We start from the raw sequence: 13,770 nt of genomic DNA on the forward strand, positions 1-13,770 counted from the left end.
CTATTCAATCCATCAAAACCACAATAAGCAGGAAACTGTTCACTTGGTTAAATTATACTGCAGTTTTAAAAACAAAACTGGATGGAAAACCTGAACTGGTTTGGAGGACTTGTCCCATTAGAACAAGCAGACATTCTTGAAATCCCCTTGCAACACTGCCCCTAACATACGCAACTAAAAACAAATGCATTTATAAAACTCGATAAAAAATAGTATTTCAAACTGTACAGTCACCAGAAGTACACAGTTATTAAAATTTTAAACAGCATTTTCACTTCGAATCTCCAGTTCCCTCAGCTTTCTGTGCCTGGTCTGATTTATTTAGTATCCGGTAAAAGTAATAATGTATGTCACCAAGGAGTTAAAGGGGGCAGTTCAACTAAAATCTGATGTTCTTGATCTTTGTAAATATACCTACCCAGAACAGAAAAATGAAGAAATATTGCTACAAACAATAGTTGGAGAACTTTTTGAATGAACTGTTTAGGAGGGAACTCAAGTTAATGCTGGACTTTCGTTTGTGTAATGGACTAGTAGAAGTATGGGGAAAATGTGACTTGGCCCTTTTGGCCTGATAACGACATTAGCAAATAAGGTACTAATACAGAAGTGGAAAGCCGAGGATAGATCAACGCTTGCTTAAATTGGAGTCCTTTTGAATGAATAGGCCGAGGAGGAAGAGTTGATGTTGGTGGTAAGTTAAAGACAAAAAGCAGAAGTAAGTGGAAGAGGAACCCACTGTACAATGAGTGAATGCAATACATTTAATGATTAGTAAGCTGAAGGTAGTATTGTGGGAACTCTGTAAGACTTTAGAAAATAAATTCAGATAATTTATCTGTGACATCCATTTAAGAGTGAAGACGAAAGCCCTGTAAGTTACAAATGTACTCTTTGAAGTAAAATTAGTCATTGTGAGTTTGATATTTGAGTGTTATTTATTATCTGTATATAAAGGTTGGGTATTTTAAAAATGTTAGATGAAACTTGTATGTGATTACAGTTTTAACATGTCATATTTCTTGAAAACATAGTATAGCTCTGCATTAATGCATAAAAGGATAACTGTACCATATTTTTCCATCCATATTTGGAAATTGTAAATTCTTTACCGAATTATATTTTTTGCTTTTTTCTTTCTCCTTAGATTGTTCGTGGATTAAACTGTCAGCAACACTGTTTGCTGGAGAGCCCCACTGGAAGTGGAAAAAGCTTAGCCCTGCTTTGTTCTGCACTAGCTTGGCAGCAGTCTCACCGTGGTAAGCAAATTATTAATGTAGACTAGCTGTGAGAATTTCATACAGTGGGAGGTTGTAGCGCAGAGTTTTCATGTAAAGAAGATATTTTGGCTGCTTGTCTACTTCATTCTTTAAGCAGTAATAATTACAGAAATATAGTAAATCATTTCTGAGTTCATGCAGTTTGTCATGGGGAGGTAACCTCATTTTTTTGGCATTATGAAATAATTAATGATTCTGCTGACAACTGATAAATGTCTTAAAATGCACTTATCTGTCTTCTTCAGAATAAGCTAATATCAGAATGAGCTGTGAATGGCAGAGTTTAGCTTTTCAAAATTCAGCAACAGTCATGATCATGTAATGTTTTTCTGTTAACTTCATATGTTCATTTGATTTGCTGTTAATGAAGATGAACTTTTTCACCCCTTAGAGAAACTAATTTATCAGAATTCCAGTGAAGATATTTATAAGGACCCAGAGCAGTTTCCATGTCGGTGTTCTTGTCATTCAGCTCAAAGTTCTCTTGGTACTGCTGCAGAAAGAATCCACAACAGCCCACCTTCTATGTCTGGAATAAAATATTCTCCCAGCATGGGTACTAAGCTTTTACCAGCTGCAACCAAAGGTAAGCATCATTAGTTATTTATGGATATGTTTTGTCAAAGTTAGGCTTCCTTTAAAAATAAGGTTGGGGCAGAGGGTGTGCCTAATATCTGACAGCACATTGCAGACTGTTGTGGCTGTTAGCTGTTAAAGTGTTATGCTTTATTAAGATCTATATTTGAATCCTTCAGCCTAATTTTCTTTCTTGGAGAAACTTGCAAGCAGACCACATTTCCAGGGTCACCAAGAAATGAGGTGTTTGTTTGTAGTCAGAAATGTTTTGGCAATGACAGAGGGACTAGTGAAGTGGGTTAGAGTTCATTTGCCTTAGGTCTAAGTACCCAGTAATGAACTTCAACCTGTAATATCTCATGCTTTTATTTATGTGATGCTTTATTTTGCATGTCTGTTCCCTGATGTGAAGGCAATAAATTATGGGTGTAATTTCAGAGCTTCTGACCATCACAGACATGTATATTCATGTCTAATTAGTCCTGTTGTTTGCAAGATGTGAAACAGTTTTGATGAAAACTTGTGGTATTTGAGCTCTCCAGTTTGTTTCTTTGCATATGAGCTGTAGCCATCATTCTGAAGCCAAACCAGCTGAGTGAACTTCTGATCTTTTGTTTATAGTTCATATTACATCTCATGAGTACATTTTTAATGGCAGACATGTAGTTTCTTTTGTCAATTTGAAGGTTAGAGTGTTGAGAAGAAAATAAGTATGTAGTTGTAATTATTGATCACTTAGCTTTCTGTGTAGTTAAACAGTGCTGCTCCTTTGACACAGACAGATAAAAAAAAAAAAGAAAGAGGATTTTTGATGTTCTTCGTGTTTCACTGTTGCAGTCATTACTTGTAGGGTTATCCCTGCTGGGTAGCCCTCGGTCGGCCTGAATACCAAAGTAAAGGGTTTCTTTCCTGCGTTGGTTCTCTGGTGTCTGAGGCTGACGTCAGGGCTATGAAATGAGGCAGTCGACGCTATGACATCAGTCTATCTTGCAGTGGAGCCCGAAGCAGAAGCAGTTCGCGAGTGCATCGGTCGGCTGTTGCCAGAGTGAGGGAGTAACCGTCTAAAGCTAAGTACCCCATTGGGGAACCTTTTCTTTTATTTAACTGATGTCAAAGAAAGTTAATAATTGTCTCCGTTGTGGAAAATAGATCCCACACCGAGACTTTCATACCCTGTGCGTCATCTGCCTAGGCCCAGACCAAGACGTCCTTGGATGTCGGTTCTGTGCTTTGTTTAATGCTAGGACTATTAGGAGAAGGGCTGAAATTGTAGCTAGACACTTCAGCGAGAGTATTTCTCACCACTAAATGGTGTCGGTCGGTCAGGCTGCTGTTGAATTTCCAAAAAAGAAGAAAGATAAGGAAAAAAGATAGGCCTCAGAGAGTTAAGCCCTTTGATGATTCTGATCTGAAGTTAACTAGCCTTACATCCATTAGAGTAGCTGAACTCAGTGAGGTGCCTTTGCAGCCTTTGACGCCAGCCGAGGAACTGTCACAGGCTTCTACCAAGACCCATTTGGAATCTGGAATGCCGCCGGCTTCATTTTCTCCTGCTGGGATGTTGGCTTTCAGTCCTGCAATTGGGTCCTGAGCTGCTTTCGTAGAGACCGTACCAACGACCGATGCCAGGCAGATACTGAGGACCACGCCATTGGTTAAACTAACCTTGCATAAGGCCATTGACTCCATGAGGCCCAAGACCAGGACTACCCCTAAAAAGACCCCATCCTAGTGTCCCAGCCACAGACTTCCTTCCACCCAGCCTGCCACACAATCGCAGCAGCTGCTCAGAATGGCAGAGGATTTAATCATTCTGATAAGAGGAAGCCAGCCTACCTAAGCCACACCAGCCAAAAAGAAGAGGGATGCTTCCCCTGAGGCTCTTTCTGACCAGGGGTCAGAAGGGTCTGAACTAGAAGAGTCGGACACTGAAGAGCAGCCTTTTAGCCTTTTGCAGCATTTGAGGATTCTGATGCTGAGGACCCCATTCCTTCTCCCTCCCCCCGCCTGAGGACCGATCTTTCAGGGAAACGTTAAATTCCCTCAGGGAACATTTTCACTGGGAGGCACAGGATTACCCTCAGTCAATGAGACAGAGAGTTCCTTGACCTGCCACAGCACAAAGCTCTGGCCATTTCCCCAATCCTGGATGTGGTGGGCGATGTCGTCTTGGAATCTGCACTCACCCTGGATTCTCTCCCCCCTGCCCCTAGGAAGCCAGATATATATTGTATGGTTCAAGACACCCACAAGTATATTTTTAAAAACCCTACAGCTGACACAGAGGTTATTACTCAGGCTCCTAAGAGGGCTAGGGCTAGCTCCTCAAACACCCCATCCCAACTGATGAAGAGAGCAGTGACTTAGACATGCTAGGAAAGAAGGTCTACACTTCAGCTACGTTAGCCATTAAAGCTCCAAATTGTCAATTTCATATGCTCAAATGCCAACAAAATGTGCTAGAATAATTCTTCTTCTTTTGGCTTTTCCCGGTTAGGGGTCGCCACAGCTGATCACCTGTCCGCTCATGATTGGCAGTGGAGTTTTATGGTGTTAAGTTGCCAGCCTAGCACCCAACCTTCCACAGAAGCACATGCATGCATGCACTCACGCCTAGGATCAATTTAGAGTATCCATTCCACCTACAGCATGTCTTTGGGATGTGGGAGGAAACCCACACGACCACAGGGAGGACATGCAGACTCCACACAGAAGGCACCCCAGCAGAGGATCGAACCGGAGAACCTCTTGCTGTGAGGCGGCAATGCTAACCGCTGCACCACCGTGGAATTATTAAAGCAAAAAATGTCCATCCTTCCAGACAGCAGTACAACCAGGGAACTAGCGGATCTTATACTTTCTAGCTCCTAGGTATCCAAGCATTCCCCTGCATTGTCGGTTTGATGCCTTGGAAGCTTCTAGCAGGGCTGCAGTATCTGGCTCAGTGATGAGTAGGTATGCCTGGTTAAGGAAACAACCATTGCCTGACCAGGTAAAGTCCAAGTTATTAAACACCCCTCTGGACAAGGACCAGCTGTTCGGACCTAAAGCTGAGGAGGTTATTAAGAAAATGGAAGATAGGGCCAAGTCTATACAGACTGTGAAGGATTTTTTTGCAGGTACAGCCTCCCAGGTTCAGTAGGAACTTCCCTACAAAACACTGGTCCTTTCCTACCCAAACAAAACCTGTCCAGAGGAAGGGGTGCAGGGGACAGGTCTTCTCGACACCAGTTACAAAGCCAGCAGAGATCCAGACAATGTGCCACTGCAACGCCTAGGCAAGGGAGTTCTAAGCTCACTCCCTTCTCCAAGGACTCGCAGTGACTCGCTCCCCTCCCCTCTGCCCCCCACCCCCCAGGGAGACTAGGAAGAAAACTTTCCCTCTCCCTAGAGAATTGGCAGGCCATCACCTCGGATCTATGGGTCCTAAAAATTATTACCAGCGGGTACAGATTTTCTTTCAAGGAAAACCCCAGATATTCAAGTTTCCCAGATGTACCAGCAGTTTAGAGGGGAGAGGCAACCCGCCAGATCCAAAGGCTTTGTGCCCAAGATGCCGTAGAACCTGTACCAAAGGAACTGGCCAGAAAAGGGTTTTATTCCAGACTGTTCCTGGTACCCAGAAAGGGGGGCACCTGGTGCCCTATTCTCAACCTGTCCACTCTGACACTGTCCCTCCTGGTCCCAAAATTCAAAATGCTGACCCTACACAAGCTTCTGCCAATGCTGATACCACATGCTTGGCTAGTGACACTAGATCTGAAGGATGCCTACCTCCATATCCCCATAAGGAAGTCCTGCAGGAGTTTCCTGTACTTTCAGTTTTCTGCTCTGCCGTTTGGTTTATCTGCTGCTCCCAGAGTCTTTACCAAGTGCCTGGCCCTTGTCATTTGCTGACAGAAGGGCATACAGATTTATCCCTACCTGGACGCCTGCCTCATCCAGGCGGACACCAAGGAAAGACTCCTGCAGGACCTTACTTTTGTTCAGACTCTCCTAACCTCCCTAGGATTCACAGTCAACCGGGAGAAGTCCTAAATTCACCCCACAAGTAGGATAACCTTCCAGGGAGCTCTACTGGACATAGCAACACAAACAGTCTCCCTCCCTCCAGAGAAGCAGAGCTTCCTCCCCTCTTACTTTTCACAGCTGGCCTTGCAGGATCCACCTCACAGCAAGGAAATTTCTGCAGGTGCTGGGATACATGGCCTCCTGCATCCTGTTGGTACCCCTAGCCAGACTGCACACGAGGAAACTGCAGTGCCAGCTCAGGAACCTTTGGTGCCAACACTCACAACCACTGGAATACCAGCTGCCCCGGATTCCTTGCTTAAAGAAGGAGCTCCTGTGGTGGATAGAGGTGTGTACCCTGAACAAGGGTCTATCCTTCATCACTCTTCCCCAGGGCTAGACCATCACCACAGATGCTTCTGACATGGTCTGGGGGCCACACCGAGAAAGTATGTAGACTCAGGGCCTTTGGGAACAGGAGGTTCAGGGCCTCCATATCAACCTAAAATAAATGCTGGCAATGCACAGGGCAGTCCTAGCTTTCAAGCATCACCTGAGACCAGGAGTGCTTTTAATCAAGACAAACAACACAACAGTAATGTGGTACATCAACAAACAGGGGGGCACTCACTCCTACCCCCTGTGTCGCTTAGCTATGCAAATCTGGCAGTCAGCCTCAAGACTGGGACTGCATCTGACTGCTCAGTATAGCCCAGGGAAACGGAACACCCCGGCAGATCAGTTAAGCAGAAGCTTCCTGGATCCCCACGAGTGGTAGCTGCACAAGTGAACCTTTCTTAACATCAGGCAAAACTGGGGGAACCCCGGACATAGACCTTTTCGCAACCACAGAGAACCACCAGCTACCCATGTTCTGCTCCAGAGAGTTCCATCCAGAAGCATGGAGAGGGTGTACACCCTCTCCTTCCACTGGGGCAACCTGTTTGTGTACACATTCCCTCCCTTGCCTCAAGATCAGGGAGGAAGGGCCAAAGGCTATTCTCATTGTTCCAGACTGACCCAGACAGCACTGGTACCCCTTTCTCCTCAGTCTGGCCAAAGAGCCTCCCATACACCTGCCTCTCACACCAAACCTTTCTAACTCAGGAAAAAGGGACGGTATTGCACCCAAACCTCCCCACACTCGAACTGTCCGCATGGCTTATACCCCAAAGGTGGATGACCTTAAGCAGGCAGGTTTTAATATTATTAAGGAGGCCAGAAGGCCCAGCACCAGAAAATCCTACTCCGCCAAATGGAAAATACTTACTATCTGATGCCAGAGCAAGGCTGTTAACAGCACCCATGCCAGTCTGGCATTGGTTCTGGACTACCTGGCAGAGCTCCTAGAAAAGGGATTGTCATACTCCTCCATCAAGACGCATACCTCGGCTATCTCTGCCTGTATTCAGTCGGATCAGCCCATATTTTCTCACCACCTGTTAAAGCATTTCCTTAGGGGTTTGGCCCACATCAAACCACCTAGAAGGCCACCTGTTCCAGATTGGGATCTAAACTTTGTCCTGGAAAAGTTGACTTTGCCTCCTTTTGAGCCAGCTGCTTCAGCGGACCTGAAGTACCTTTCTTGGAAAACTATCTTCTTGATGGCCATCACCTCAGCCAGAAGAGTTTCTGAGCTTCAGGCGCTTATGACCACTGAGCCCTTCATCATTTTCCATGCTGACAGGGTGTCTCTTAGGACCAACCCCTCCTTTATGCCTAAGGTGGTCTTGAATGTTGCCATTACCCCAGGCCATCCATCTCTCTACCCTCTTTCCCAACCCCCATAATAAAGGGGGAAAGAATTTTGAATACCCTGGATGTGCACAGACAATTGAGATATTACCTGGATAGGACCAAGTCATTCAGAAAATTTGACCAGCTACTGATCTCTTTCACTCTTGGGGCAGAAGGGAAACCCATACCCAAACAGACCATTTCTAAATGGATCTCACATTGCATCCATTTCTGCTATTCCTTTCATGGAAAGAGTTCTCCCAAATCCATCAGATCACATTCCACTAGGGCAGCCTCTGCTTCCACTGCCTTCCTGAGAGGGGTTCCAACCAAGGATATTTTGGAAACTGCTACCTGGACATCAATCCACACATTCAGCAAACACTGCCAACTGGCTACCTTCTCCAAAACCAGGGCAGGCTTTGCATCTGCAGTCCTGCAGGGCATGCTGGTATCCCCTTGAAACGGTGGAACTGTGGAGTTTTGCTCCCTCCCATCCTTCCCTCCACCCCGTTTCTCAGCTTTGGGAGTATTCCCACAAGTGATGACTGGAACAGTGAAACATGAAGAACATAGTACAGTTTACACTTTCTATAAATTTAGATGTTCGAGTGTATTCACTGTTGCAGTCCTGTTTTCCTCCCACATCCCCCTTTTTTTTCTCTTTCTTGGGGGCTCCTACCTATTGGGGTTCAAGAAAAACTGATGTAGTGGTGTCGGCTGCCTCATTTTATAGCCTTGACGACAGCTTCAGATACCAGACAGCCGACACAGGAGGGAAACCCTTTACTCTGGTGTTCAGGCCGGCCGAGGGCTACCCAGCAAGGATAAACCCACAAGTGATGACTACAACAGTTAATACACTTGAACATCTACATTTATGCTAAGTGTACACAACTGTACTTTCTCTGTAGTTTGAAGCATCAACAGAGGTATTGTGAGCTGAGAGCAGAGCAGTGATAGATAATCTGTACTCAAGTTTTTAGAGGAAACCATCAATCTTAATATGCAGATTAATTGTACCGTGGTCCCTGGGTGGTTTGCAGGCCATGGTCCCTCACCCCAACACCCACTTTTATTTGAGTGGGGGGAAGACAATGTACACATGTTTTTTTGGATCCATCTTTCCTGATTTAAGACCATTCAGAATACTGTTATTACAATTTACTGATGTCTGTACTCTGTAACATCCACTTGAGTGTTTATACCTCAAATGTCTGACTGCAGTAAAATTAAATGGTCACAGTAAAGTATTCCAACCTGCTTTACAAACATGCATACTGGTCCTGTCAGTCCAGACTAATGACTTTTTAACTTGATCATGACAACAGGGTAAGCCATTTTTATCTACAGCCCATTTCCTTAACTCAGTAGTCATAGCCCTATTGTTGACTTTCTGCACCTCTGCTGTCTGGCTGTGATAAAATAGTACTTATGGACACAGCAGTGCTTTTCAGATTTGTTTTAGACAAATGCGTAGTACCACAAGTATTCCAACTTATTTCACTTAAAATTCACACTTCTCCTTGAAAGCTTGACTGTTTAAACTGATCAAAGTATAAGAAAGTTACTTTCATCCACAAGCACCCCCCAGACCCACCCAGTAGTTGTATCCACTTTGTACACCTCGTCTGATTTGTAATTAAAAGAAAATACCTGTCAGCCTCTCAAATAAAGAAATGGGACAAAGCCAAAAATAACAAGGTACAGAGATCTACAATCGGGCAGATTGCTATCTTCTTTTCATTTGCTCAGTTAAGTTACTTTCTTCCACCACCACCACCCCCTTATTCAACAGTTATATTGTGTACATCTCCCATGATAAAATAATACCTCTCAGTACAAAAATTATTGACAAAGGCAAAAATGATGAATAAAAGATTTGAAATATTGCTCTTATGTACTCTCTTTTTTTTCCCCCACAAAAACAAAATTTATAGTGGGTTTCATTTTCTGGAGAATATGAAGTCTGAAATGGAAATGTTTGTCATTATTGAATTAATACAGTTCACAGTGACTTACCAGGAAAAAAAATAATTTTATGAGGAACATATCATGATGAGGCAAAGTCAAGAACAGTTTGCAACTTTTAAACAAACAGTACCCAGAAAGTAAATATTCCAGTTATTTCATATCATTGCACACTAGTAAAGTCAGAATGTTACATGAGCCCATATCAAGAGGATAAGATACTTTCATCCACACCCAGCTGCAGTCATCAATGATATGTTAGAAAATCATAATTTGTATCACCACGACAAAAAATATGAAGCAGTGTTAGGGCATTCTGCAAAATCAGGAGCAGTTTCAACCTGATTTTAAACAAATAGCACCAGGAGAGTAAATATTCCAGCTTATTGCATACAAATGCACACTAACCCTTAATGCCAGACCACATCAAATAGAGTGCAAGTTGCTTTCATCTGTAGTAGAGGTACCCTCAAAAAATCTGTTGCCTGCCAGCATATTAAAAAAAAATTAATGCCAGTCTTTAATCTGAGTAAATGAAAAAGGCACATTCCTTATATTCACAGAGCAGATAGCCCTTCAACCAAAAAAAAAAAAAAAAAAAAATGGCTGCCTGCCAGCATGTTAAAAAAAAACTCTGGTTAGTGAAACCTGGTGTTTTCCTTCAAGCCACTAATGCCAGCAAGACGGAACTATGCACATACACTTTTTAAGATACATGGGCTTTTTGTTTGCTGCTGTCTCAGTGAATTATGGGAAGGCAGTAAACAAGGCTGCAACTCCTTTAATAGGTTGTTGCGGGTATCTCTGAAGTAAAGAAACATTTCTTTTCTTAGACAAAGTGCCCAGGCTGAACAGCTTTACCAGCCCATGCTGTATACGAACAGATGACAGGCACCATTAGTATATAAAGGTACATACTTGAGGTGTCTGTTGTTTAGCATTTTTTTCTTAAAACTGTAGTCTCCTGTATTGATTGTTCGTTATCTCATTGTTATGTTTAGCATGGAAGCTAACTAAAATGAGTTGTGCTGACCATAATAAAACTATGAAAGTTTGACATTTTTAAAATACAATTATTTTCACATCTGGCCATGGGCCCCAGGTGATAGCATGACTGCTTCCTCTTGTAATTTGCCACTGTATGTTATATATGTGTATAATATACATCCCTGCAGGAAGTAGCCTGATGTCACCTCTAACTGCACCCAGCTAACCCATGGACTCTGGTAGCTTGAAGTGAGAGCCATACGGCACATCCATTTCTGCCTGTGGATCCCATTCAGCTCACCCGCAGAAAAAGAGAGCGAGTCAGATGGTAAGGAATGGTCCAGGTTGTTGGTTTGCAGGGCAGCCTACCCTGGCAGATTATCCCATTTCTCTGTAGCAGCTCTTCCTTTCTCTGCTGTGTTCTGCTATCAAAGGGGAAGAGTGCCATTATACGTAGAATTCCCCTTAGTGTACTGTGTAACCTGCTTTCCTCAGAGTGGGCAAATCAGCAGCAGATGCTCACCTTATCCTTCCCCACCTGATGTTCCTGTAGTTACCTGAGCCACCATTCAAATTCATATAATTTGTGATGTGGTCCAGGCCTCTATCCCTCTCTGTTACAAAGCTGGCTAGCAAATACATATTCGTGTATCACATGTTAATATAATGGCAAATCTGCTTTGCTATTTCTTGATTGCAGGACAATGCTGACTGACAGCTAGGGATGAAATGGGAGAATAAGGTTGCTTATATAAACAGTGAGAAGTGTTATCCGATTGAACGTTCACAGAAGTAGGATTTTGCTGAAAGAAATTCTGGATTCTAGTTGATAGAGCAGTAACACCGAGCCAATGATCCATTGAGGAGAAACCTCTAGTACCTCAAGCGATCCAGTAAGAACGTATCTATTGTCAGAGTTAATGCACTTTCACAAAACAGCTTCTTGGAAAATGACAAGAGGTTGAAATGGTTGCATGCTGTTATTCTGCTGCAAGCTGCTTATTTCAGATGTCAGGCAAAGTATTCCCCAGTGCCCTGTCTTCTAGTGTTCTTTAGAGAATTTTGTAATAATAAGTGCACACATGGAGGCCATGGTAGACTTGGGTTCTGGTGCCTGTTCAACAAATAGGTCAGGCCAGGACATGTTATTTATTCAGAAGTTTGCAAGCAAAAAATCAGCTTGGGTGGATTTTATTTCGCTACCAAAGTTCATCTAGCCAGATTTGTCCAGTACTGCACAGCGGTGAGTCTTAGGAGGCATTGTAAAACAAGATCAGCAGGGGCTCTAATCTCAGTGGAAGGCTGGCAGAATGGTTAAGGTGTTTACCTTACAGACACAATGTGCAGGGTTTGATTCTTGCATGGGGTAATTGGCTAAGCTTAAAATGGCCCACAGGGCCAGTTAGCTTTGTACTAATCTATGAACCTATTCCAACAGGAAATCTTGCATTTTTATTTATAAGTTTTCTTTGTACTGTGGAGATTATTTTCTTTACTTTCTGACACTTTCAGAATTTTAAACTGCCTTATTCTTATGAAAACATGCTTATTAGTTTTTTTGGAAGATATGAGAAAGGTAACTATTAACCATCCCTTCTTCTGAGGTGAAGAAGTCATTAAATGCCTTAATTATTTTTGCTTGTCTTGTAACCAGACACTCTTTAAGGTGTTCTTACCATTCTGCTGATTCTGCCTCCAGAGCTGCTGTTAGATCAGTTATTAGAAAATTTGCCTGGTTATGTTCTCAAAATTACCAAAAGGTGTTAAAACTGAGATTTTATGTCTCCCCTTGACAAGTATATTCTGTTTGGCCTTTCTTCTGCTGAGGTACTTAATTTGATAAAAGTGGGAAATCAAGGGTGACCCCATATTTTCACCACTCCTTCTCTAAGTGTAATAAAGAACTTTTTCTCTAACTCAACACCCTTTTTCAAAAAGCAGTTTAAACAGCAAGGTTCTAACAAACAGTATTTTAAAAATACATGACAGGAAGCCTCTAAAAAGAAAGGGAAACCATCATAAAAAAATGCAGTGCAAAACATCAGAATGACTACTTGCCTGTCTTAGTCTGCCCCACCCCCACCCTAACAAACCTATCCCTCAGTGTAGGTCTGCATCTTCTCCAGTGGCATTGTTTCAGATAAATGGGATCTGAAAAATCATCCAACAGGAGTACAGATGGATCATAGGATCATAAGTTGCTTAGCTATCCACCCAGAGGTCATGTCAACCTAGCCGTTTCATCCCAATCTAATGCCATACACTGTAGTCAATGCCCAAGAATGTATTTAGTAATGACTGCCCATGTCCAGGAGGGTTGTGGCTGCTAGCCCTGGTAAGAATTTATTGTGCCCCATCCACTTGTCCAGGTTCCTTTTGAACAGTGTCATAGAGGTGCTCTGCTTCAAGTGAATTGGCAGCCTATTCCAAAGACATGGCATTTGCTGGGAGACAAATCTGTCCCTCCACCATGTCCTATTCAAGTTGCATGACATATTTAGTCCCCTGGAACGGGTAGCTCTAGTCCTGTTTGATTTATGGATGTGCAGTAGATTCATTAGGTTTGGATCAGAGATTGCTCTGTAAGCCGGGCATACTTCTCCCCTAAGAAGTCTATACGGTACAGAGTATAGTGACAGGGACTTCAGTCGGTCTGTGTAAGGCACGTGCTGGCGTCCTTTGATTTTCTTTGTTAGAAACCTCTGAGGTCTCTTCAATTGCTGCAGGTGCTTTGCACAGTACATGCCATAAGAGGCGTTATACTCGGTTATGGGCCTGATTAGTGACTAATATAGAGGGGTTAAAACCTCTTTTGCTCTAGAGGCGATGCCTTTGCTAATCAAGTGTGCTATGTTGAGAGCCTTCTTTACTACAATAGACACATGGTGGTCAAAGATAAGGTCGCAGTCTACTTGTGATCCCAGATCCCTTACCACTTTGTTCATACATAGGATATTGTTGTTAATTTGATAGTGTGAAGGGACATTGTTTTTTACTGAAGGGAATGATGATACATATCTTTGCATTCAGTTTAAGACCATGTCTAAGACACCAGTCACTGGTCTGCGTAAGACCCTCCTGAATTATACTGACATCATTTGGGGATTCAGTCATTGCACCAAGTTTGTCCATCCCCAAACTTGGTCAGTCACAGCCCCTTAGTTTTGGCCTGAACATCTGAGAAGTATATACCAAACAGTAGGGGGCC

The 13,770-nt window shown here is 43.1% G+C and overlaps 1 protein-coding gene across 3 annotated transcripts in view; it reads left to right on the plus strand.

The window, feature by feature from the left end:
• BRIP1 (BRCA1 interacting helicase 1) overlaps window positions 1-13,770 on the plus strand; it is a 2,367,390-nt gene that overhangs the window by 349,330 nt on the left and 2,004,290 nt on the right. For all 3 annotated transcript variants that reach the window (XM_044054537.1, XM_044054539.1, XM_044054538.1), the window contains exons 3-4: window positions 1,148-1,259; window positions 1,672-1,866. In XM_044054537.1, the coding sequence (XP_043910472.1) occupies window positions 1,148-1,259; window positions 1,672-1,866 (307 nt within the window). The remainder of the gene's footprint in view (window positions 1-1,147; window positions 1,260-1,671; window positions 1,867-13,770) is intronic.

The sequence above is a fragment of the Protopterus annectens genome, chromosome 13.part0 (assembly GCF_019279795.1).
Source record: "Protopterus annectens isolate FY-2018-M chromosome 13.part0, PAN1.0, whole genome shotgun sequence".
Classification (NCBI taxonomy): Eukaryota; Metazoa; Chordata; order Ceratodontiformes; family Protopteridae; genus Protopterus; species Protopterus annectens.